Source organism: Corvus hawaiiensis, chromosome 1 (assembly GCF_020740725.1).
Source record: "Corvus hawaiiensis isolate bCorHaw1 chromosome 1, bCorHaw1.pri.cur, whole genome shotgun sequence".
Lineage (NCBI taxonomy): Eukaryota > Metazoa > Chordata > Aves > Passeriformes > Corvidae > Corvus > Corvus hawaiiensis.
The window spans coordinates 97385506-97409246 of NC_063213.1; the positions used below are offsets into that span (position 1 = coordinate 97385506).

Consider the following 23741-nt stretch of genomic DNA (forward strand, 5'->3'; position numbering starts at 1 on the left):
AGGGGGGAAGAGAGAAAGGCCGGCCCTTGTTCTGCGAGCTGATCCCAACCGCGCCGTTTTGTGCTTTTAAATGATAAATATTTCACATCGACGGGAAATTGTTCCTCGCATGGGCGGCCAGGGGCCAGGACAGGAAAAGCCGCCCCGATTCTCCGTGATCCCGATATTTATTGGTGCTCCGAGGTTGTAATTATTAACCTGGAAATTGCTTTAGGAAGAGGGATCAGAGCTCTGCGTCGTTTCTCATGCGAGGATTTCTCCACCAGAGCTTTTTTTTATCCCTCCGGGGATTTATTCGGGTTGGTCCTGGCTGTGGCCACAGGTGGATAAAATATAAAATATTAAAAATAAAAATCGAGATCTCGAAAAACTAGAAAAAATAGAAGGCAGAAAATATAACGTAATAAGATAGGAAATAGAATGTATAAGATACAAAATGTAATATGTAAGCTATAGAATGTAATATATAAGATATAAAATAGAGGATATAAAAGACAGAATAGAAAATGTAGAATATAAAATATAAAACCATTAATATCTATAACATCGAAAATCTAAAATCCACGCTCTGCCTCTACAGCACCCACCCCATTTTCCCCCCCACTTTTTTTTTTTTTTTTGGGGTACCTTTTCCAGCTTTTCCACCCTTTTCTCGCGGCCTCAAAGAAAATCCAAAATCCCCTTCTCCTTCCCTCTGGACGAGACCTTCCCCTCCTCCTCCTCCTCCTCCTCCTCCTCCTCCTCCTCAGCCCCAGCGTTTCGAGCCTGACAAGTCCCTTCCCAGCGCCATAAAACTTTTATTGCCCCTTGCTGCTTTAATCGAAGTTTTCTTAGGGCTTTAGAGCATAAAAGGCAAATTATTCACGGAATTCTCCCATCTGCTTTCGCTGCCGGCCGAGGGCTGTTGCCCCTTTTCGCTCGCACTGACGATGCAACGTTTGCCGGCGGCTTTTTTGGCCTCTTTTCCTAGAAATTTGGGATGCCAGGGAAGGTGCGGGTGGGTGTTTGTGTGTGCACGCGTGTGACCCACGCCCATAATTCAATTATTTTAGCGCTAATTAAAGAAAATAGAAATTGTTGATTCGATTCCTCTTCACTTCCCGAGGCCCCGGATGGAAATTTTTGGGCCATTTTTAAATTTTCTTCTTCTCTCTCTTTTTTTTCTCTCTCTCCTTGTTTTTATTTTTTTTTCCCCCGTGATTAATCCTTTTTCCTTTGTTTTCATTCCCTCTCCAATGGCAGCCCTGCCCTGGCGCCACGTGATCCCTCTTTGTGGGCGCCCGAATTCCCAGGATTTCACCCCAAACGGGGACGCCGCTCTCAATCCCTCTCCCTGTGCTCTCCATCCCCATCTCCCCCTTCCCTCTCCTTCCGCGGACTCTTTTTGTTCTCTCCCCCCCCTCAAATCCTCCAGTTTTCACCTCCAAATCCGACGGATAGGACGAGATAAAATTGATAACAGAAAGTTTATTCAGGAATTGTTCACCAGACAACCCTTGAAGCGAGGAAAGAAAAGAACTACTGTAAGAACAAAGAAAGAGCTCCGAAGAGGAGGGGCGGGAGGGGAGGGATTCGCTATTAATTCTTCTAATTCAGGACTAAACAATTACAGTCTGGTTCTGCTCTCATGCCTCCAGTAGAACTAATTACATTATTCATAAGTACCAAGGTAACATAAAACTACTGGTTCTCCCTAAATTACAATAACTAAAATAAGCTCGTGGTACAATGACAAGGGGAACACAAGGTCCTTTTGTTGTTGTTGTTGTTGTTGTTGTTGTTGTTTTTCTCTTTTTTTTTTCTTTTTGGAACAAGGAAATACTAAAAAAGTACCGTTTGACTCTCGGTTGGTTGGTTGGTTGGTTGGTTGTTTTCTTGCTTTTTTTCCCTCATATAAATACATCGGGTCGGGGATAAATAATTAATAAAAAAAAAAGAAAGAAAGAAAGAAAGAAAGAAAGGAAAATATTTTCAACTGGCTATAACCAATAAATATATATGAATGTTCACCAGAACACACACCTAACTGAAGGGCGCCTCGACGGAGCTGAGAGCCCTTCAAAATTGTTTTTGTTTGTTTTTTTTTTTTAATTTTTTAATACCCATTATATGTAAACTCTAAGTGCAACAAAGATGTCCAGGCAGGAAAGCATCAGCAAATCCCAGGGATCCGTTCGCTTCTGCTTCCGTGGGAGGACATTCCCTCTGTTCAAATATACCCTGTTTTCACGTAAGCTCGAGAGGAGAGGAGGAAAGAAGCGTAGGACTTCTCAGATTGCTTTTTTCTGGTCGTGAACCCTAAGAAAAACACCCCCCAAAAAAAACCCCACCCCCCCCAAACGGAGACTTCACCCCAGCAGAGGCGGAGGAAGGGAAATATTCAGACCTGGCAACTCTTTCTTCCTCTCTTTGGAATTCTGGGGGGGCAGGAGGGGGGAAAAGGGGAATTTAGGCGTTCCCCAAACTGATTTCCCCAACCTTTTGTGGTTCTTAGACCTCTTTTATGCCGATTTGTTTCATTTTTTCGTGGTGTTAGTTGGGAGAGGGGGAGCAGGGCCTGGAGGGACGAGCGTGGCTCCCGGGCGTTGGCGGGTGTGGATATTTGCAGTTCTTGGCAGGGCCCGGTGGGAAGTTACCCGGTGGGAAAGTGGATTTATCCTTTTTCCGGTGGATTTATCCTTTTTCCAGTGGAAAAGGACAACCCTTCCTCTGAAGGCTGGGAAGGAAAGCACAGGTGGGTCTGGAGAAGGAGTCGGAGGAGGGGGGAGTTTCCTGGTGGGTCTCTTTGGGGTTTTGTGGATGCAGAGACCCCAAAACTTGGCTGGCAGACTTTTCTCCTTCTCAGCATCCAGGGATTATCGGTGACCATCCGGACGTGGCTTGGAAATGATGGATTCGGCCTCTTAAACCCTGCTGGATCCCCACAAAACCACCCCAAGCCCCTTGCAGAAGCATTTGTGTGGAAACCCAGGTTTCTCCCTTCCAAAAACACCAAAAACTCTTGGATTTTGTGCTTAACAACCCCCAAAACCCCGAGCACAACAACCCCATCAAACCTCCCCCCCACCAGCGAGGACGGAAAGAAACCAGCTCAACACAAAGGTCCCCGAAACCCACCCTGCCCTTCTCCCCATCCCAACAGCTTCCCCTCTCACAGGTGGGTGAGCTTGGGCGCCTCTTGGATTCTGCCCTGAGAAGTCGCGTGGTGCGACGAGAGCTCCGTGTACGTGGGGTGGCTCTCGCACGGTCCGTGGGGCTGGCCCGGGGCCACGCCGCCGTAGTCCATGCCGCCGGCCTGGTGGTGTGGCAGGTGGTTGAGGCCGTAAAGGGACGGGCCAGAGGCGGCCATAGAATCCACAAAGTTCCCTCCGACGTACGCGGGGCTGCCCTGCATGCTGGCCGTCCCGTAGGCCACCCCGTTGCCCTGCAGGACGTGCGGCTCGTACTCGGCCGGCCCGGTGGCCGCGGCGTATTTCTGCTGGCCTGGGCAGCCCTTCAGGGCCGGCTGGTAGCTCGTGGTGGCCACGGCGTAGGCGTTTTGGTGGGGTTTGCTGAAGGAAGGCGGCGACGGCGCCTCGTAGCCGCCGCTCATGGGGTGCAAGGCGTTGAGGAAGCCGGCCGAGGCCTGCATGGGCTGCGGGGGGCTGCCCGTGGGGGAAGGCCCTCCGGAGGAAGAGCCCATGCCTTTGGATTTCTGATCTTTTTTGTACTTCATCCTCCTGTTCTGGAACCAGATCTTGATCTGCCTCTCGCTGAGGTTCAGCAGGTTGGCCATCTCCACGCGCCGCGGCCGGCACAGGTAGCGGTTGAAGTGGAATTCCTTCTCCAGCTCCACCAGCTGAGCGCTGGTGTAGGCGGTGCGGGCCCTCTTGGAGGCCGAGGAGCCCGGGGGGCTTTTCTCGCCGCTGCTGCAGGTTTCTGCCAGCCCCGGAATGAAATAAAAGAGAATTACTTACATGCAGAAATTGAATGCATCGGTTCTTAATAAATCCTTGCAGCAGGCACCCGAGTCGGAGCCCCCCCTCCCCTCGCCCCTCCGCATTAGCCTGCACTCCATAATCGTGTCATTTATTAAGAGTTCTGTTCTCCAAAGCTGCCCCGGCTTTATGAAAATTTGATCATGTCATGTAGAAAAGGATTCCAGGGCCATTTATTGAGGAGTCGATTATTTCCAACAGATAATTTTAGAGAAAATAATGTTTGGCACGGGGGGCGGCGGCCGCTGCAGGGCCAATTAACGCCAGGGTCGAGAGGGGTTTGGTTTGCACACAGGTGCAACACCAATATTTGCCTCTGTGCCCACCTTTTGGAGAGATCAACACCATAAATGATATTAATGGGGGATGAAGCATGCACCACCAAGTTTACGTGAACGAATTTGTCGAAACTGTGATAAATCCCGACTGATTTTTTTGGGGTTTGATCTGGTTAGACTGATGGGATGTGTGGAGAAGGTGGACGTGGTTGTGCCTCTGCCTTCTCTGTGCACGCAGACAGAGAGGTGGGAAGGGACCAAACAGAATTTTAGCAGTGCATGGAGCAGTTGGGAGCACATTTTCCCATATTTGCGTCCCCCCAGCCGGACCTCGGCCGGCCCCAACGGCCCGGCTGCATTTCCCTGTGCTTGTGTTGAAAATAAACTGAGTGTGCCCAGCCAGGGCTGCGGGATGGGCAGTGCCCAGTGCCAGGATCCTCTCTGGAGTCCTGCAGGATCCTCTCCTTATCCCTTTACCCCCAAACAAAACCCCTCTGCCCAGTGACTCCACCACTTTTGAGGCTTCACATCAGCAGAGGCCAAGGAAGGGAAATATTCAGGCCTGGCAACTCTTCCTTCCTCTCTTTGGAATTCTGGTGGGGGAAAGGGGAATTTAGGCATTCCCAAACCTGATTTCCCCAACCCTTTGTGGCTCTTAGACCTCTTCTATCCCGATTCATTTCGAATTTTCGTGGTGTTACTTTTGGAGAGGGGGAGCAGGGCCTGGAGGGTGCCACCAAGGCCGGCCGAGATACCTGCGCTGGGCGAGCTGTTCTTCTGCTTGGAATTCTGCCTCGACTCCTTCATCCAGGGGAAGATCTGCTTGGAGAGGCTGGCGCTGGCGCTGAGGTTGGCTTTGCCAGGGGCACTTTTGCCACCCCCAGCCTGGCTATTGCTGCTGCCCCCGGCGCTGGTGGCCGCGGCGTTGGCGTTGGGCGAGCCCGGCGGCTCCGGGGGCAAACTGGGCCGCATGCAGCTCCCGTTGAGCTCTTTATTTTTCCCGTGTGGGGCTGTGTTGCCAAGAGACTGCAGGGAGCAGGCAGACCTCTGGAAGTCGTTCTCCATGTGGGAAGCGGCCTGGAAAGGCTGCTGGGGACCCTCGTAGCCGAAGCCATTGGCGCTGCCGTAGGAGTAACCCCCGAAGAGCGTGGAGCTGTCGTAGTACGTGGTCTTCTGCATCTCTGGGGCGCCCCACAAGGATTTTTTCGGCTACCAGGGTCTTGACACCCCTATGGCAGAACATTGGCACCCCAAGGCCACGTGACAGCCCCTCTCCAGCTGTCTGGTGGGAGCTGACCTGAAAGGTTAGGAGAAAACACACAATAATAGTACCCGGCCTAGGAATCCATCTTGGGGCCTGAAAGGCCCATGACATGAATAGGGTCCCGCAGAACAGGGGCAACAGATGCTGCCAGCAGATTTTACCCTGTGGAGGCTCCACGAATGGGGCAGGGTGAAAGCGTGGAGCTGATTTTGAGGAATTTGGGGGCGGCTGCGCCTTTTTTCCCCCCCCTCGCTTTGCTCTGTCAGCGCACGTGGGGTCATCTGTGTACATCTATTTATTCTGTATTTATCCCTACGCACGTGAAAACACACCAATCCCCAAGAAATGCCCCTGTGGGTGTGTGTCGTTCGCACATTCACACACCCAGGCCCAGATAAAACCCCGAATGATCACAAATATCACAGTGCAGAATGGAGAATTGCTGGCCACAAACATAAAAGAAATGGAAGCCTCGTTATTCCTATTTAAATCAGCCACTCACACGCGGAGCAGCCCCCAAAAACCTTCCACCAGCAGAAATTCAAAGTTTCTTGTCAGGCCCGCGCCTGGTTTGTTTGGTTTCGAGCTGCAAACAGCGAATATCCGTGTTTTTTCTCCAGGTAACGCTCTCCTGGCACACTTGGCTTCCTTTGCTGTTTACACAGGAACTCTCAGCGCCTCTGGAATTCAGGGCAAAGATTTCCAGCAGATTGGAGCAGGGGCACCGATTCAAGAATGTGCTTCCCTCGGCCTGCTCTGAGTCTCTCCCTGTCCCTCTCTGGCAGCACAGGTTGAATTTAGCGAACAAATCCCTTTTTTCCTGCATGGCTTTGTATTCCTCCTCCCGAACCCGGAGCTGCCACTGGGAAGATGCTGATTCCAAACCTGATGGATTTTAATTGCTGTTGTTATTTTTTTCCCCCCCTCTCGGGAAACAAACAGTTCACGAGGCCATTTGCTCCTCACTTTCCACCCCTAGGATTTTCCAGCGTTCCTCCCTCCCTCAATCCAAGCTCAAAAAGTCGAAAAAAGCCCAGTCCGAAGCTTAAAATCACAAAATGAAACCTTCCCTTTTTTCCTTTCTCTCTCCCTGACCTTTTTCTTATTTTTCTTCGTCTCTTTCTTTTGTCTTTTGCTTTCCTCCAAGCAGAAACTTTCCCCTCCATAAAGACGGAGTAGAAATACCCTGAAAAAAAGGTAAAACTACCCTCGGAAATGATCAGCGCACGGATTTTTAAAAGGCAGAGACTCCTCTCTGCAGCCCGGACTTCGCAAGGAGCCACCGAGCATTTTGTTTGGGGATGGATATCCATTGTATAATTCATTGTATCTCTTGTATATTCCATTTTATCTGGCCTCTTTCATTCTGCAAAACAAAACAAAACAAACCCCGCCGAGATAAAGCCCGACGCGATATTTTTTAAGTGCCGGGGTTTAACAGAAGCCACAGCTCGGCAATAAATAACATTTTCTTCCTCCTTCCCTGGCTGCTGCTCTTATGTCACGTCACATGAAAGCTCCGTTTACTTTACCCCAGCCTCAGAGTGCCCACTTGGCACTCCACTGGGCTTCTTTTTTTTTTTTTAAACCCTGATTAAATCCTTCCTGCATTCCCAAATCCGCATCGGATCTTCCTCGGAGATGCGTTATTGTCTGCGCAGAGGATGAGATCCTCGCTGGGAGTTATTCTCCTCTGCCTCCCTGGCCATGATAAATATGTCTTATTAAAAAGTAGCCTCCACTCCCCGAGCCGTGAATTAATTAATTAACAAACAGCAGCGCCTTTATTATGAATAGGTTTGCTGGAAATATCTGCGAGGGGCAGAGGTGGGAATTTCTCCAAGGCCTTCCTGTCTGGCAGAGATTTCTTTAAAAAAAAAAAAAAAACAACCCCCAAACCAAAACAACAAAACAAACCCAAAGCAGAACCTTGTGAGGCTCGGCCAAAGCAGCTAAAAATAACAGCGAGGAATTTTTTTTGGTTGTTGTTGCTGTTTTTAAATGTCCATAAAATAAATTTACAACCCCCTTCGCCCAAGAGCTGCCTCGCTCGTGGCTTCCACAGCTTCACTTTGTACCTCATCTCTCAGCGCCTCACAAATGCCGCTCATTTATCTTCGCCCAGGACGGCCGCAATCCTAATTATTTACTCCAAGGAATTGCTTAGGAAAGAAAAAAAAAAAAAAAAAAAAATCCCGGGCAGAATAATAAATATTCGATGATCTCCTGTTCCAATTAAAGCCGGGCGGGAGCCGCGCCGGCTGCTCCAGCCCGCTCCAAGTTTCACTTTGCGAGCGGCACCGATTCCCCACAAACTCTTTGCCTGCAACTTTGGAGGGCGAGGATTTGGGGCCATTTAAATGAAAAATAATAATAATAATAATAATAAAAAAAAATATAAGAATCGGGGAAAGGTGCCAGAGGGAAAAGGCTGTGGAGAGGATGAGGATGCTCCGGGAAAAAATAGAAATCAGGCGGTCGGGGGAAGGAGATAAAAGGAAGCCGAGGCAGAGGGATTCTGCTGGAAAGGCGTCCCCTCCATGTTGGAAATCCGAAATTCCCAACCTGAGTGTGTTTCTGGGGAAGAGCAGCGCCTTTCCCCTCCCCCGCCCCCTCGCCAGGTCCATTTCCCCGAGCCGCAGAAGCCAGGCAGAGCCCCGCGTTTAATTCCGATTATTATTAATACTCAATATTCCAAACATGCCCTTTAACAATAGGTCGGCCGCTCAGAACGAGCTCAAACCCCCAGCGCCTTTCCCCGGCCGTGGATCCGCCTGGAAAAAGAACGAGCCATTCCCCAAATTTCCCTTCCTCCCTCCCCCCACCCCAAGCAAGAACTCCCCCAGTTGGAAAAACGCGGGGATGGGGAAGGGGGGATGGAGGGGGGGGGTTGGAAAAAGAGGGTGGGGGTGGCGGAATTAAAAAAAAAAAAAGGGCTCTGGGTGAGGGCTGCAAAAGAGGCTCTGCGTGGAAGGAAGCTTAAAGCTTGTGAACTCTTCTTGAACCGAGATTGGAGTCATATGGTCATAAATCATTGGGACATATACTCCGCCATTCACAAAGTGATAGCCTATTTGAGTCCGGCTTACCTTAGTCTCTGACGAGCCAAGCACAGGCAGACATAATATATTTTCACATCCAGCATCCACGCAATCAATAAGCAAGGAATGACCCCCCCCCCCCGCCACCCCTCCCCTCCCGTTACTCCCCGCTTTTTTTTTTTTTTTTTTTCCTTTCAAAACGTTACGGGAATAAAACGCGCGGGTGAGGCGGGGAAAAAAAGCAAATAATAAATAAATAAATCCGGCATAGGGGTGGGTGTAATTATTAAAAAAAAAAAAAAAAAAAAGGAAGAAGAAGAAGAAGGAAAAAAAAAAAAAAAGCCAAAACAGAGGGGGAGGGGGCTCAGCCAGTCGGTTACGGCGGCACAAATTGTCTCGCTCGGTCTCCGTTTGGGGGAAAGGAAGGGAGGGGGGGGAGAGAAAAATAAAAAAAAAAAATTAAAAAAAATAAAAAATCAAGATGCTTCCCAGCTTTCCCGAGACGTGCGGGAAAAGCCGAGGGGCTTTGAATGGCCAAACGCTGAGGTTCTACTTGGCCTCTGGACTGGTACGCGCTGCTCACTGATAACAATGGCCTCTGCTTTAGCACGGCAAAGGGGAAGAAGGGAAAGGAGAAGGGAGGAAAAAAAAAAAAAAAAAAAAAGAAAGAAAGAAAAGCTGAACACAACAAACCCCCCCCACACACACACCCACCCCACACCCACCCGGCACCGCCACACGCACCCCCCCTGAACCGCGCGGTGCTCGGCTGGGATTAAAATAAGAACCGCGAGGATCCCGGCCACTACGGGGGGATTTTGGGGGGTGGGAGGGTGATGGAGGCGGGGGGGGGTGGGGGGGGATGAAGCGGAGGGGATATTTCAGAATCAAGATTTGGTTCGGATCGCCGGGCGAAGGCCCCCGAACAGCGTCACTAGTGAAAAATTATGCTAATTGCAGGCGCGGTGGACAGAGGCCTAGGCAGAGAGACGGCAAAGCCGCCCTTTGATTCACGTGTTTAACAATTAGGTGTCAATTTATGCTAATGAAGCCTCTCCCCATCGCCCTGTCCCCCCCTCCCCTCCTCTCCCCTCCGCGCCGGCCACAACCGCGCCTCTTCCAAGAGGATGCTGAGGATGCTCCCCCCACCCCCTTCCCCGGCCGCCTTGGGCTCCTCGCAGCCCCCCCAGACCGAATCCCCCCCTTTTTTTAGGGCCTGAACCGGGGCTTTGAGCAGCGCGGAGGGGCCGCGCCGGGGGGCGGCTGCGGCTCGGAGGAACTTGGGCGGAACTTTCAGCATCCCGGAGCCTCGGGAGTGGGTGCGGGGCTTGGGGGGGGGCTGAAGGGCTCTCCGGGGAGGCCGAGGCGGCGAGGTGTGGGGCAATAAAGATGATTATTATTGCGGTTATTAATAACCCGGGATTGCCGGGCCGCTGTCGCCACGGGAGATTTATGCCTCTCCCCTCTGCCGCCAACAAAAACTGGCCAAGAAGCGTTTTTAGGGTGGAAAAAAACCCCGTGACGAGGAGGGGCTAGCGAGTGGGAGGAAGGCTGGGCGAGGAATTTAGGTGTCTGCACTTTTTTTTTTCCTTTTTTTTTTTTTCCCCCCCCCTCTCTCAAGTGCTACTTTTGTTTCCCATCCCAATTTTCGGCCCTCCTTTAATTCCGGGCGCTCCCTCCTTGGCCTGAAGTGCTGACGAGGGGGGAATTTGAGTGGAGCAAAAGGCAAAGAGGCACCACCAAGGCTCTTTGGACTTTGCTGGGAAGGTAGGACCCTTCGAGGGGTTCCATCGCCTTTTATTGTTATTATTTTTATTATTGTTATTATTATTACTATTAATAGATTTGTTTGCTCTGTGTGTGCTGCACCTTCAGGCTGACAGCGCTGGAAAGAGGAAAAGAAAATAAAACGACAATAAAAAGGATGCCCAAGGAAATATTTGGACTTTGGAGGACTCACACAGCCAAGGTTTTCCAGGTGATGGATAAAGTCTGATCCCAAGGATTCCGGGGTTTCCAGCTATTGTTCTGCCTGCAGCCTGCAGCCCCCAGATGGGACCAGAGAACACCATTATTGCCATTTTATTATTATTTTTTCCCCCCACCACCCCTCTCATCTGCCTTTTTATGAACTGCTCCGACATAAATCTTCTGCGCCGAGACAGTTCCCATTTAGGAAGCCCGGCGTGGAATTCCCAGGGAAAAGGGAAGAGGAGAAACAGTCGTGGACTATTTAAAGACTTCTCTGCAGATGAACTTCTCTACAGATTTCTGACCATGGATCTCCACTGACTTATTTGGAGCTCTTGGACAACCAGAAGTGCCTCGGATCCTGCAAGCAACTCCTCTGAAGTGCAAAAATTCTTGTTTTAACCTCAACCAGCTGGAAAAAATCCCTGTCAAGGCGGTGGTTGCACGTTTAGGAGTTGAGCTGCTGTAAGTAGTTATTTCAGGCATTGCCATTTTTGCTTTGCTTGCAGCTTATTTTTCTTTCAAATGCGGCTCCCTCGCCCTCGTCACGAAATCAGCAGCAAATGTTGCGATCTGAGTGGCTCTCCCTTCAAAGGGAGCGCAGGAAATATCTCCCATCTCAAACACTCCCTCCAAGTCACGGCCATAAATCACCAAGTTTCCAGACAAGCCGGTAGCAAAAGGAAAATAACTCGGCTGAAACCCGCAGCAGCCTTTGCTTGTTTTGGGGTGGGGTGGAGGGGAGGGATTTAAAATTAAAAAAAAAAAAAAAAAAAAAAAAAAATGAAACAAGTCACGTTTGGGGGATTTTTAGAGGAGGAATGGCTTCTGCGAGGCTGGTGGTGAGCAGGGACAGACGGACACGACACACACAGAGGCCAGGTAGGAGCTGCAGCAAAACTCACCGATCCTCCGAGGGCTGCTCCGGCAAATTCGAGGCCGCGGTGGATTTTGAGAGAGGAGAAGGACTGAGGAGGGGGGAAATAAAAAAAAAAAAAAAAAACAACAAAACACAGCGTGAAAGTTGGGTCAGAGCAGCGTGGACAAGGGGATTCACGGTCAGCCAGAGGAGGAAATTGGTGGGAATGGGGAGAAGGTGAACAAAAGCCCCTCTGGGGGTTTCTCCCAGCCCAGGAATCCCCGCACTTGCAGGGATCACCCAGCAGCCCCACCAAAATTCGGATTTACTCCTGAAGATTTGGTGCAATCCCATCTCTCTCCCCGGTGTCTCCTTCCACCTTCCCTCCCTGGAAACCCCCCAGGCCGGGGAAACTCCTCCCGGTTTTGGGGTTCCCATTCGGGACGGACCCGTGAACCGTGGGCTGGGGGTGAACTCTGAGGGCAGCTTGCAAAATTTGGGCATGGTGAAGGATTTGGGCTCAGTCCTGGCGGTGATCTCAGTGTTAAACGCTTTTAAGAGATTAAATACCTGCAGTTCATTAGTTTGGGGCAAACAACAATAAAATAGGAGGGGGAACACCAGGCCATTTCCCTGGAAAGGCAGAAAAGCCTTGAGGATTCAGAAAATGAAATTTTTTTTAAAATTTCCCGATTCCAAAATGTGCTCAGAGGAGGAGGACGGAGCTGCTTTATGGAGCACGAGGACACGACCCGCGCAGCAGCGATTCGGTCCCAAAATTAACGCGTTCGAGCCGCGAACGTTCCGAAAGCCACGCCGAGATTTATCACCGCAACTTTGGCACGCAGAGCTCCCGGCGCGGGGAGGAGAGAAAGGGAAGGGGAAGAAAAAGAAAGCAAAAAAAAAAAAAAACCAAACCAAAAAAAAGCAATCTCATTTAAAAATATTTTCGTTTTGGGAAATATTCGGTCGCTTTAATAATCCTGTTTCCGTTCTGTATGTTGATGTTATTAATCTCAAATAAAAATGTTCCCCTCGCACCCTCACTCTGCTTGTGACAACATCCCCGAGTCCATAAATCACCCGCGGATGCTTCGTGACCTTCTCGAGTCGGCGGCCTGTGGCTGGGTTTTTTATTAGGATTATTATTACACGCGCTTTAATGCGCAGCCCTGGCCGTGCTCCACTTACATCACCGCCCTCCCCGCTCAGCTGGGGCCGCTCGGGTCCCTCTGAGGTTCGGAAAGAGAAAAAATTCTAAAAAAATCAAAAGAAAAGGGAAAAAAATATTTAAAAAAACAAATCCCTTTTTGCACTGTGAGCTCAGCAAACGCTGACTCTTCCCAAGTTCCTCCCACGCCGGGAGCGGGGAAGAAAAGTGGGGAGACAAAACTCGAGGAGGTGGAGAAAAAGAGGGGAAAATCGCGTTTATTTGGAGTGGAGGGAGGGAGGGGGGGAAAAAAGAGGAACAAACAAACAAACAAACAACCAGCAGAAGAAGCTGGAATAAAAAGCGGCTCCAGCCACGGGGGCGGTTGTTTTGCTCTGCTCCTCGTTTATTCCTCGCAGCTGAGGGATGCAGCGAGGCTTCCCCCACCCCCTCCCCGTGTTCTTTGTTTTGTTTTGGGGTTGGTTTGGGGTTTCTTTTTATTTCTCTATTAATTTTTCTCTCGGGGGCGGAGCCGCTCCCGCCCGGCCTCGCTCCTCCCGCAGCCCCCCCAGGGCCGCTCACCCCATCCCGGCCCTTTTTTTTTTTTTTTTGTGGTCTAAAAAGAAGATTTTGGAGTTTTCCCACCCCGCAAACAGCGAAAACGAGGTGGGGAGAGCTCCGAGGAGGAGGAGGGGAGAGTTATGGAGGGTCCAGGACCTCACGAAACCCCAAACAGAAGCCGGGCAGGATAAGAAATCAAAATGAAACTGAGTGAGCGGTGGGTTTGCCTTGACAGATTGGACCTTTCTCTCCCCCTGACCTTTGCTTAGAGGAGCAATAACTCACCAGGTTAATGATCAATCAGCGGAAGAGCTCTGGAATCGGCTCCAAAAAAAACCCCCAAAAATCGAAATAGAAGCACACAAACACCCCCCGGGCTGGGTCCCACCGGCCCCCCAGCACCCCCTCCCCCATGGGACACCCAAAAAACCTCTCCCGGGTGGGTGAAGATTTGGGAGGGGGTGGGTAGGGGTTGGGGGAGGCAGCCTGGGGGACCAGGCGCTATTTTGGGAGAAAGGGGTGGGAATCCCCATCCCCACTTTCCTTCTCCTCCTCCTCGCCCCCCATTCCCAACCCGCCTTTCCTCCCAAACGCCGAAATAATCGCTTGAATTATGCGCCCACGTGACTGAGCCACGTCAAGCTTTTGGGCCATTTTCTGGAGAATTGGGAAACGAGCGGCTCTCCCCTGCAAGTGCCACGAATTCCCCCATCAGCAAATTCCCAAAACTTCCCGGGAAGCGGGGCAGGCTTTTCCCCCTCGCCCCATCCCGCCGCATTCCCGGCCTTTGGGGCGCTCCGGGGTTGTTTTTTCCTTCCCTTTCATTCATTTTTCCTTCTAATTTTCCTTTTTTATCTCTGAACCTGGAGGAGAACAAACACCAACGGGGAGAGAGACCGCGGCAACCACCGCTCCCAAAGCCGAGACAGCGGAAATCCAGGGAAAAAATAACGGGATTGGGGATCAGGGAAAAAGGACTGGGGGGGATTTTTCTGCCTCCCAGGTCCTGGGGATGGGCTCCTCGTTGACCCCGGCACGGAGGAGGCGGTTCCCGATTTCTTCCCGTTTTTTAACCCCCACCCTGCTCGTCCTCCAAAAGATAAAAAATTTGGGGGAAAAACAAAAAAAAACAAAAAAAAACAAAAAAAGAAAGAAAGAGAGAGGGGAAAAAAAAAGAAGTTTCAAAGCTTTTCTCCCACCGCAGTTCCGGGAGCACTCACGCGGGCGGCGGGGCCGTTTCTGTGAGGAAAGGGAGGAATTCGGTGAATTTTTCTTGTTGCAGGGATCCCCGCCTGCATCCTGGAGAGCGAGTTGGGAACGAGGGAGAAGGGAGCTGGGAGAGGAGCTGAGTTTCCGTTTCACCTTCAGATACCTCAGAAAGACTAAAAAATCCAGAGGAAGAATCCCGGGAGAGGGAAAAGTGGTGCCAAGGAATTCGATTTCTCCGCTCTGGGATGGTTTCACACCGAATTTCTCCACCTGAGCGCCGCATCCTCCCCGCGCGGGGCATCCCCGCAAACACCCCCCAAAAACACCCGCGAGAGCCTTTTTTTGGGGGGGTGAGGGGGGTGTAAAATCCTCTTTTCCTGTCCTGGAATTCGCCCGGGCATCCTCATCACCACATCAAAGGGCTCGCGGCCATCCCGAGCTCCGGGTTAATTTTTAATCGGGGGAAAGATTTGGGAGCGGGGATGTTCGAGGCAGCAGAGGACACGCAGGGGGTTAAATCCTATTCCCATTTTTAACAGGGATGCGCGGCCGTGTCGGGACACAATTCCCTGTGGATTTGACCAAAATATCCCTTCCCTACACCCACAGAATCCCTGCAATAACCCACAGAGGGGAATAACCAGAATAAATTCATTTTTCGGTGCTCAACCTCCCCTGGAAAAAAAAAGAAAAAAAATCTTATCAAGGATCTGAGCTCCCAGGGAGCAGATTGCCCAGGCTGGGAATAAAATCCGGGTTTTTTTAAAGGGAGGGTGGAAGAAACGCCAACTTAGAAAGGTGGAGAAATAAATCCACATTATTGCCCTAAAATCCTCCTGTCCCAAAAGAGCAGGAGCGGGAGCAGCAGCCCCACAAAGATCCATCCGGTTAAAGATCAGAAAGTGTCCATTAATATCAATTTACTTCAACGAAAACTTTGGTTCTTCATGAAGTTGGTGATTTATGATAAAATCAATTAAATTACGGCCACTTAGGGCCTGCGGTTTCTCCTCGGATTTCATTCGCCAACAGATCGAGCTCTCGGTTAAAGAAAAAAAAAAAAAGAAAAAAAAAAAAAGAAAATTCAAGTTTCGCTGGAGGCGAATGGAGATAATTCCGAAGCTGGAGAAATGGGATGCGAAGCAATTTTCAGGAAATAAAATAATAATAATAATAATAAAAATAATAAATAAAAAGGAAAGAAAAGCAGAGCAGACGCTGGTGGAGCCGAGCTCCTGCCAATGCAGCCTCGGGAAATATCCGACACCGAGCCCAAAACTTTCCCAGTTTCCCAATGGATGAGGACATTTTCAGAACTGGCAGCTTGTCCTGAGTTATTATCTCGCTCCAGAGGCAGCGGGGCCACAGGAGAACAGGGAGCACAAATAAATTCAAATTTAGAACCAAACTTCGCTGCTTTAATTCGATTTCTCGGAGGTTTTTGTCCCCCCCTCCGTATAAAGGATTTTCCTGTCTTGCCGTTCAAACTCACATCGGGCCTTCATGGGGGAGGAGGGAGAGGGGATTTTGGTTTTGCCCTGCGACAGAGATTTTCACCACAAATCCACAGAATATAAAATATCCGCTATTCCCACGCCCTCCCTTTCCAACCCTGCCACGGTTTTGAGCGAAACGAGCCATTTTCATCATCCCCCCCTCCCCCCCGAAGCTCCAAACCAAACATTTTTCGAAGCCTGATATTTTTAAGCCGGGATTCCCCCAAAAGAGCCGCCGATTTTTTGGATGAATTCTGAGGCGCCTCAACCTTCCCCACTCCCCTGAAACGCACGCAAAGGAAAAGCAGCTCGAGCATCCAGATGTTTTGAGGCACATCTGGCCGCTCCAGCCCGACCTGAGGAGGCAAAACACGCTCGGGACAGACGCAGAGCTTGGGAAACCTCTCCCTCTTTTTCTTTTTTTTGGTGTAATTAGGCTTTGCTCCGAGTAAACAAAAAACTTGGTGGGGCCATAAATCACCGTCCCCAACATTCGGCGCTTTAAAAGCCGCTTTTCCAACGGGCTTTTTTAGGGTTTTTTTTTTTTTCGGTCGTTTCTTTTTCAAACGACACAGAAGGTGCGAAACCTTTAACAAATGTGTCCCGGGCAAACTTTGGCGGGGGGGAAAAACGAGTTTGGGAAGAAGCTGGTGCCGGTTATGGATAATTTTTGCTCCTCTTCTGCTTCCCCGAGGCATCAGTCTTAATTTGTTCGCGGGGGAAGAGGCAGCTCCGGCTCCTGGTGAAGCCTTGTCAAAGCTTTCGGAGCAATTAATTACAACTCGCGGCCCCGGAGCTGCGGCGTTCGTTGGTTTATTTATTTATTTATGTATTTATTTATTTATTTTTGAACTTCTTACCTGCGAGACTCCGGGCCAGGACTCCAAGGAGAAGGAGAAAAGCCGGATCGGGGCGGTGCGGGTTCGCCACTGGAGCAGGCAAATTAAGGAGAAGAAACTACTTTATTTCACCCCCGCTGGATCTCGCCGACAGCTCGCTCGGATTGGAATTTTTTTTTCCCCTCTCAAAGATGTTTTGAATATTTTTTTGATTTTTTTTTTTTTTTGGACTTGTTCTGTTCAAACAGAAAGGGCTCGAGGTGGAGAAAAATTAGAAATTCGTCCAAAAGAGCTCAAAGTATGGCAAGGATGAGAATCCCTTCGCGGAGAGACAGCGAGCCCAGAAGGGATGAGGTGGGGGAGAGGGGGGCGATCGAACGCTCCCCTCTTGGAAAAAAAAAACCATAAAAAAGAGGGAAAAAAGTCCCAAAAAAACCTCCCCCACTCCCGAATCCCTGGTATCTCTCTGGAAAGCTGTTTCTCTTTATAAAGACTTAAAATGTTGCAAGAGGGTTATAATACTGAGTGACAAGGGGTGCTGGAGAGAAGGGAACCAAATGGATTCTGCTTTTTAGAGCCAGTAGGAATTGGCCAGCCTTCAGTGTCAGGATTGGAAATTGATTCCATATGTCTCGTCCGGGGAAAGGGGAAAAAACCGAAGGGAAGGAAGAAAGACGGCAAGAACGAGCGAGAGAGAGAAGGGGAGGGAGGGGAATAAAAGTTATTCAGAGCCCACCCGGGTTTGTACTTTCTTTCAGCAACCCCCCCCCGCCCTTCGCAGTAAATCCCAGCGTTAAATCTCGCCCTTTTCCAGGGAATATTTGGGACTCTTGGAGCACGAGAGAGGGGGAGAGGTAGCAACAAACCAGATCCCGGAGGTTATTTTTAGCCTCGGCTTTGCTTGGAGCTGACCTCAGCGCGGGGAGAGGGAATACGGATCTGGGAGATGCTGGAGGGGCCGTGGTGCGGATCCTGCTCCCCAAAACCCTAAAAGCGGGGGGGGGGGAGAAACTTCCCCATCCTAAAGAAAACCACCCCAAACCCACCCCGGCAGCCGGAGCAGGTGATGGGGTGGCAGCTCCCGGCTGGCAGCGGTGGCAGAGGGGCTGGCAGGGGGTGGCCGCTCCCTGTCCCCCCATCCCGGAGGCTGCGGATTCCCATTCCCAACTGATTCCAGCGGGAAAAGCCTCGGGGAGAATTCGACCCGAAGTTTTTCAGGCTTCTCCCCCTGACCTCCAATAGCGCTGCCAATAAAGCGCTGATGTATTTCACATCAAAAGGAGACGGGAGAGCAACGAGTGGGGATTTCTCCTTAACCCCTCCCCTCATATCTACGCTAAAAAACAAAGAAGGAAAAGAGGGGGTGGGGGGGGTGGAAAAAGGAGTCGAATCGCCACCACGGCCTCTGATTTATAGCCTCCCTTTTCATCTCGGGATGGCTGCGCGCAGGGAAGTGTCGAAACGGCGTTGTTGCCTTTTATTCCCTTCGTGTCCCCCTCCTTTCCCTCCTCCCCGCGCAGCAAAAAAAAAAAAAAAAAAAAAAAAAAAGAGAGAGAAAACTTCAAAGAAAACCCTCCCCGCTTCCAAACTTTTCCCTGTTTGGCTGCGAAGCCACCGAACTCTTCCCTTTTGTCTCGGCTGCCTGCGACTCGTGTTCGCCTCTGGTTTTAGAGATGAAAATGAAGCGGCAGCCGCGGCCCCGGGCCCTCCCCGGCGGCTCCTCGGCCCTGCCGAGGGTGGGACCGGGGTGATCGCGGCTCTGGGAGCCCGGGGGTGACGCTGAGGAGGCCAAACCCTGCCTCAAACCCCGTCCCGAGGGAAAACACCGATAAAAAGGGGGGGAAACAGCTTCTGCCCCGCGCCCGAGCCCCAGATTGCCGCGTTTCATCCTTCTTTTTTTGCTCCTCTCTCCGCTCCTCGCAGCTCTCGCCCTCCGCGAGGCTTTGATCTGAAATAACTCTCCCCTGCCGCCCGCAATAAATTATGAATTAAGGTGCTGTTGACTCATATTTACGGCGTTAATCGCTTCCTCTCTGGGAAAAGATCGGGCCAGGAGGGGAAAGGGGGGGGGAGGTTTCTTTTGGGGGCGCGCTGTGATGAGCGCGGACTCGCGGCGCTGATGGACCAGGACCTTCGGAGGAGATGACAGGCGAGGAGAAAGGCTGATTGCCCAGAAATCAATGAAATACCGCTCGCTCGAGCCACTTGAAATAGCCAATTATCCCCCCCCGCCGCCCCCCGAGCGTTTTATCTGCCGTGTGTGGCTGCGAGGCACAATGGCTGCTGCTGGGGGAAAAACTCGTTTTCAGCCAGTTAATAAAGAAGCGGGGCTTTAAAAAATAGTGAGGGAGGGCGTTTTAGAGGATCTGGGGAAGAAGAGAAGCTGCTGAGAGGGGAGAGGCTGCGCGGGGCAGGAGCTGCTGGTCCGGACTTCCCTTCGCAGCTCCGGCCCAAACCGAGTCCCGTCCCTCGCGTCACCCGTGGGGGAAATTAGGGATTTTGCAGAGGATGGAGCTGATGGGAAGGAGGGAGGCAGAGCCCTGAGGGTCTGACGCAAAATCCGGGGGAGCGAGGCTCTCCCAAAAAAAACCTTCTGGAGAGGTTTTGTGTCAGCCCAGCCCTTCCCTGCTCTGGACCCGTCCTGGAGCCACCGGCCAGGATGGAGCAGGACGGGGGGCTCTGCCTTCCGCAGCCCCAGAGCCCACCCTGGTTAGTTTTGGGGTCCCCTCCCTCCTCTGGCTCCCGTTCTGGGTCTGTCGCCCCCTCCCAGCTCTGGGTCCTGTCGTGCTCTGGGGTCTCTCCAAGGCTGCAGACTTTTCCCTGGAGTTTTGGGGTCTTAACTCTGTTCTGGGGTGTCCTCCTGGCTCTGAGTCTCCTGATGGAAGTGTGGAGTTGTTATCCAGGATCTGAGCTCCTGTTCTGGCTCTGAGTGTCTTAATCAGGAGCTGAGAGTCGTGTTGGGGTCATTTTGGGGCCCGGAGCCCCACCCCGTGTCCGGGCTCCCCTCGGGGCAGTGTCCGCAGCGCCAGGGCTCGGCCACAGCCACCCTGCAGCCCTCGGCCACCCCATCTCCGGGTGACATCCCATCACTGAAGGGCGACACTCGCACAAAGGCGTCTGGACCGGGGGTAAATAAAGCCCCGGGACCGATTTAAAGGGCGCTGACTCCCAGGGCGGGGGGCTCCGGGGTGGATCCCCCTCCGAGGGCCGATTTCTCACGCTCTGGGTCCCAAACCGAGCGGGGGGAAAATAAATAAATAAATAAATTTTTTTTTTAAAGGCAACCAAATGCAATAAAATGCTACCGAATAAAATAAAGAACGGGGGAAAGTGGGGAGGGGTCTGCATCCAAGTCGACAACTTAAATTAATACAGGGCTTGACAGAGAGTGATGCCGTATTTCTGGCTCAGTCACCGTCCCTGGATCTCCCTGAATATTTAATGAAAGTCGCTGAGCTCCTCTAATTCTGCTACATAAAGGTTTACTCTGGCAGACAGAGTTAAATATCCCCGGCCGGGCTGTGCGAGGCTTGGCTGGCGAGCAGAGGGGAGGGAAGGGAGGGGGGGGAAAAGCGGTGAATTCTCACCCGAGAATCCGGTGCGAACATTTAATCTTTGCTCCTGTTGTCAGTTTTATTGACTCCTCGCATGTTGGAGCTTGTAAAATATTTAAAAACGCGAGCTCCCACTTCCTCCTCTCCCTTTCAACACTCCCGCTCAGGACCGAGTTGGTCCGGTTCGGGGCCGGGAGGGGAGGGCAGCGCTGCCTCCTGAGCCCCGCTCCCCGCGGAGGATGCGCTCCGCGGGCTGACAGCCGCGCAGGTAGCGCTGTCCCCCGTTCGGGACATAAATCTCGTCCCCAAAGCCTCAGCCTTCCCTACCCCGCCTCAGTGGCTCGACTGAGATTTCCCCGTGGCAGCCCGGCGATATTTTACATAAGGTAACAGCTGCCGGCCAGGTTTTGCTGGTTTTAAGCCCATTTTCGGCGCTGTTTCTCCTCGGAGCTCTGTTTTTCCCGAGGTGAAGCCCAGGCCGAGGCTCCCGAAGAGAAAGGCGATCCTTCAGGGCACTTTCTCCAACTTTCATCCTGCACATCCTCAACCTCTCCTAGTCCATCTCCATCCCAGCCTTAGCGGGAGCCTAAAAATGGGCGCAAAATCCGGCAGGAAAAGCTCAAGGAATGAGCCACAATGAGTTTATTCCCCTCGCTGTCGTTGCCAGGGGTTATGGGGACAACCCGCCCCTGTTGGGGTCACTCGGCAGCGCCCCAGCTCCCCATTGTTCTGGGGCTGAGGGGCAAACCCCTCTTCCTGCCCGCGCCCGGAGCCTGCGCTGAGGCAGAGCTCCCTCGCAGCCCTCCCGCTGCAGCCCCTTCTTTTATTATTCATTTTGTTTTCATTTTGTTTCCATTTTTTTTAAAGTCCGGATTCTGGTTTAAAATCAGCGAAGCAACCTGTGCCTGCGCTGCAGCCAGGGCTGGAGAGAAAATGAGCTCTCGTTGATAAAGGGACGCAGCAACGCTGTAATTTTTATATTAAGGTCGTGCTCTTTTCCCGAGGTTTACACGCCAATGAGGCGTTCCCGGTTTCCCAAATTTATACAAATCTCTGCTTAATTGGTAATCACAGATGCCGTAATTTAAGACCCCCAGCTACAGAGCTTTCATATTAGCCGCTGATCTATTACTGTAAATCGCCTGAAATAATCAACTCCAGGGAGCGGGGTAGGGGAGAGATCCTCGCTCTAAAATATCATCGCTTGCACATCATTTTCACTCGAGCAATGATTTATCTTGGACACCGCCATAAACAACACAACTCTCTCCCAAACACACACACAATGGCAGCCGCGCTGCTGCTGACATGTTTATTGTAATAAATCAAGAAAGGGGGAAGAAGGGAAAAAAAAAAAAAAAAAAAAGGAGGTTGCGAGGAGAGAGGGAGAGGGAGAGGAATATTCCTAAAAATATCAATGAAATGCCTCGATGGGTATAAACACACATAGCCCCATGTGAAGAGAAATGGGAGGAAATGAAGACGGCGATTTGTCACATTTTACGACAATAACATTAATAACAAACAATAAATTTACATGGACATATAGACACGCTAGGAATTGGGAAGCCCCTGCTACTTACAATAATCCAGCCCTCGGCGTGGCTTCGTGGTTCCTGAGAATTGTTTTATTGCAGACTCCTCTCCCTCTCTCCTCCTCTCTCCCCCTCTTTCTCTCTCTCCCTCTCGCTCTTTTCTCTCCCTTTTTTTTTTTTTTTTTTTCCTCCTTCCCTCTCGGCTCTCGGCTTGTTTTTTAAAGGACAGTTGAATTTCACGTCAGACACAAGGAGACCATGTCTGCGATTTTCCTGACGAATACATATCTATTCTGCAACCTCTGCATTAATTATTTAATGAATCACGTGATGGGGAAGGGGGAAGGGGGTCTCTCAGTTTCAGACTCAAAGGACCACTGTGACCTTCCACCGGAACAGGATTTTTTTGAAGAAGTTTCCAACTGAACGCGGCTTTGCTCGGTGGGCACGGACCCCTCTCCCCGGGCTGGGTCGCAGGGTGCCAGGCTGTGAAGGGCGAGGGGCACCCAATTCTCTGTTAAACAGCACGATTTGGGGTTTATTTTCCCACCCTGGCCGGAGCTGAGAGCGCTCAAACCCTTCCCTAAGCCTTTCCTGGAAGTTGGCTTTGTTGGACCCTGGCTTAGCCAAGGCACTTCCCCACTTCCTTTATTTTAGATTTTTTTTTTTCTCTGCCCACGCTGAGATTTTTTTATCACAAATCTCTCCCTGAATGGCACAACTGTTCCAGAGCCCAAACCAGCTGAGAATATTTATATTCCTATTTTAAAGCTCTCGGCTTCCCCTGACTTCCAGGCCTTCTCTCCCCGCTGCTGTTATTGTTTGGCCAGACTTTATTGTATTAGAGAGGGAGGGAAAAAAAAAAGAAAGGAAAAAAAAATCGAATTTTGAGTCTGGGGAGAGCTGCCAAGTACAAGGATCTCGGGAAAAAAGAAGAGAGAGAGGGAGAGAGAGGGGGAGAGAGAGAGAGACAGCAACAAAGGAAACCGCAGGGAAAGGCCGCGGAGCAGCCGCGGAGCAGGAGCCGGGCGCGCTGCCCGGGCACAGCGCTGCCTCCCCAACGCCCACGGGGGGAAGGGATCCCCCCAAAACTGGCACCGAACAGAACCTGGAAGCCTCAGGGTCACGACCCAGAGCCCCCGAGTCCGCCAGAGCCGGGGGGCGACCGCGACACCCCGGGACAGAGCATCCCCCCGCCCCCTCCACGCACCCCCACCCAGAACTCCAATTCCTCCCTCCCTCCCTCCCGGGATAAAACCTGGAGGGAGCTCGCATGAAACGCAAAAATGAATTAAAAGCCTTAAAAAGCGGATTTTTGACTCCCTGGAAGGCGAACCGCACGGGCTGGCCCGGGGGGGGCCGGGCTGGGCTCCCCCCGGGCGGGAAGGAGCGAGCGGGGAAGCGCTCGGGTTTCTAAAGCCCTCGATTATTTCTGCATCGATTTTATCGAGTGCGAGGGGCTGGCGGGAGAAAGACGCTCGGGAAAAGGTGTGGGAGGGATAAAAAATCAGATGAAAAGGGGTTCCCGCGGCTGGGGGGCTCCACGAGGGAGGAAACCTCGCGGGGGTGGCGGGAGGAGGGAATTTTAGGACAACTTCAGGTCAATTCGGAAGCCGCTACTTTCACTTCATAACCACTTCTTTTTTTTTTTCTCTCTCTCTCCTTCTTTCTCTTTTTCCCCTCTTTTTTCTCTCATAAAACTCGTGTCCCCGTGAATGGGTAAATACATTTTAAAAGAGAGGGGGAAAAAAGAAGGAACAACACAAAAAAAAAACCCGAACAGAGCCATCCCAGGCAGCAAACGGAGCAGAGACGCTCCCCCCGCCCTTCACCTCCGCTGGCATTTTTGGGTTTGTTTCATGCAAAAGAAGCCCCATTTTGGGTTTGGCGATATTTTTTGTTTTGTTTTGTTTTAAAACTCCCCGGTTCAAAGGGTCGGAAACGCGGCCATAAACAGCGGCTTCACCCTCCGAGGTGCCGTGATCAAAGGCGTCCTCTTTGTGAAGA

General features: G+C 51.3%; 1 protein-coding gene and 1 long non-coding RNA gene across 5 annotated transcripts; one reads left to right on the top strand and one right to left on the bottom strand.

The window, feature by feature from the left end:
* Nucleotides 1–1447: 1447 nt before the first annotated feature.
* On the bottom strand, nucleotides 1448–21854 carry HOXB3 (homeobox B3). Of its 4 annotated transcripts, XM_048319091.1 has the most exons (5): nucleotides 21783–21854; nucleotides 16667–16735; nucleotides 11437–11499; nucleotides 5011–5552; nucleotides 1448–3918 (listed from the first exon to the last, which is right to left on the bottom strand). In XM_048319091.1, exons 4-5 carry the CDS (start codon nucleotides 5432–5434, stop codon nucleotides 3152–3154), a joined length of 1191 nt encoding a protein of 396 aa, XP_048175048.1. In that variant the 5' UTR covers nucleotides 5435–5552; nucleotides 11437–11499; nucleotides 16667–16735; nucleotides 21783–21854; the 3' UTR covers nucleotides 1448–3151. The 4 variants fall into 4 exon arrangements, with proteins under 4 accessions (XP_048175048.1, XP_048175065.1, XP_048175041.1 ...); XM_048319108.1 differs by lacking the exon at nucleotides 16667–16735 and having other exon boundaries at nucleotides 21783–21853; XM_048319084.1 differs by lacking the exon at nucleotides 21783–21854 and having other exon boundaries at nucleotides 16667–17977.
* On the top strand, nucleotides 9997–12582 carry LOC125333319. Its single transcript, XR_007206834.1, has 3 exons — nucleotides 9997–10327; nucleotides 10436–11413; nucleotides 12101–12582. It is a non-coding gene; the product is annotated as an uncharacterized LOC125333319 (long non-coding RNA).
* Nucleotides 21855–23741: the final 1887 nt, after the last annotated feature.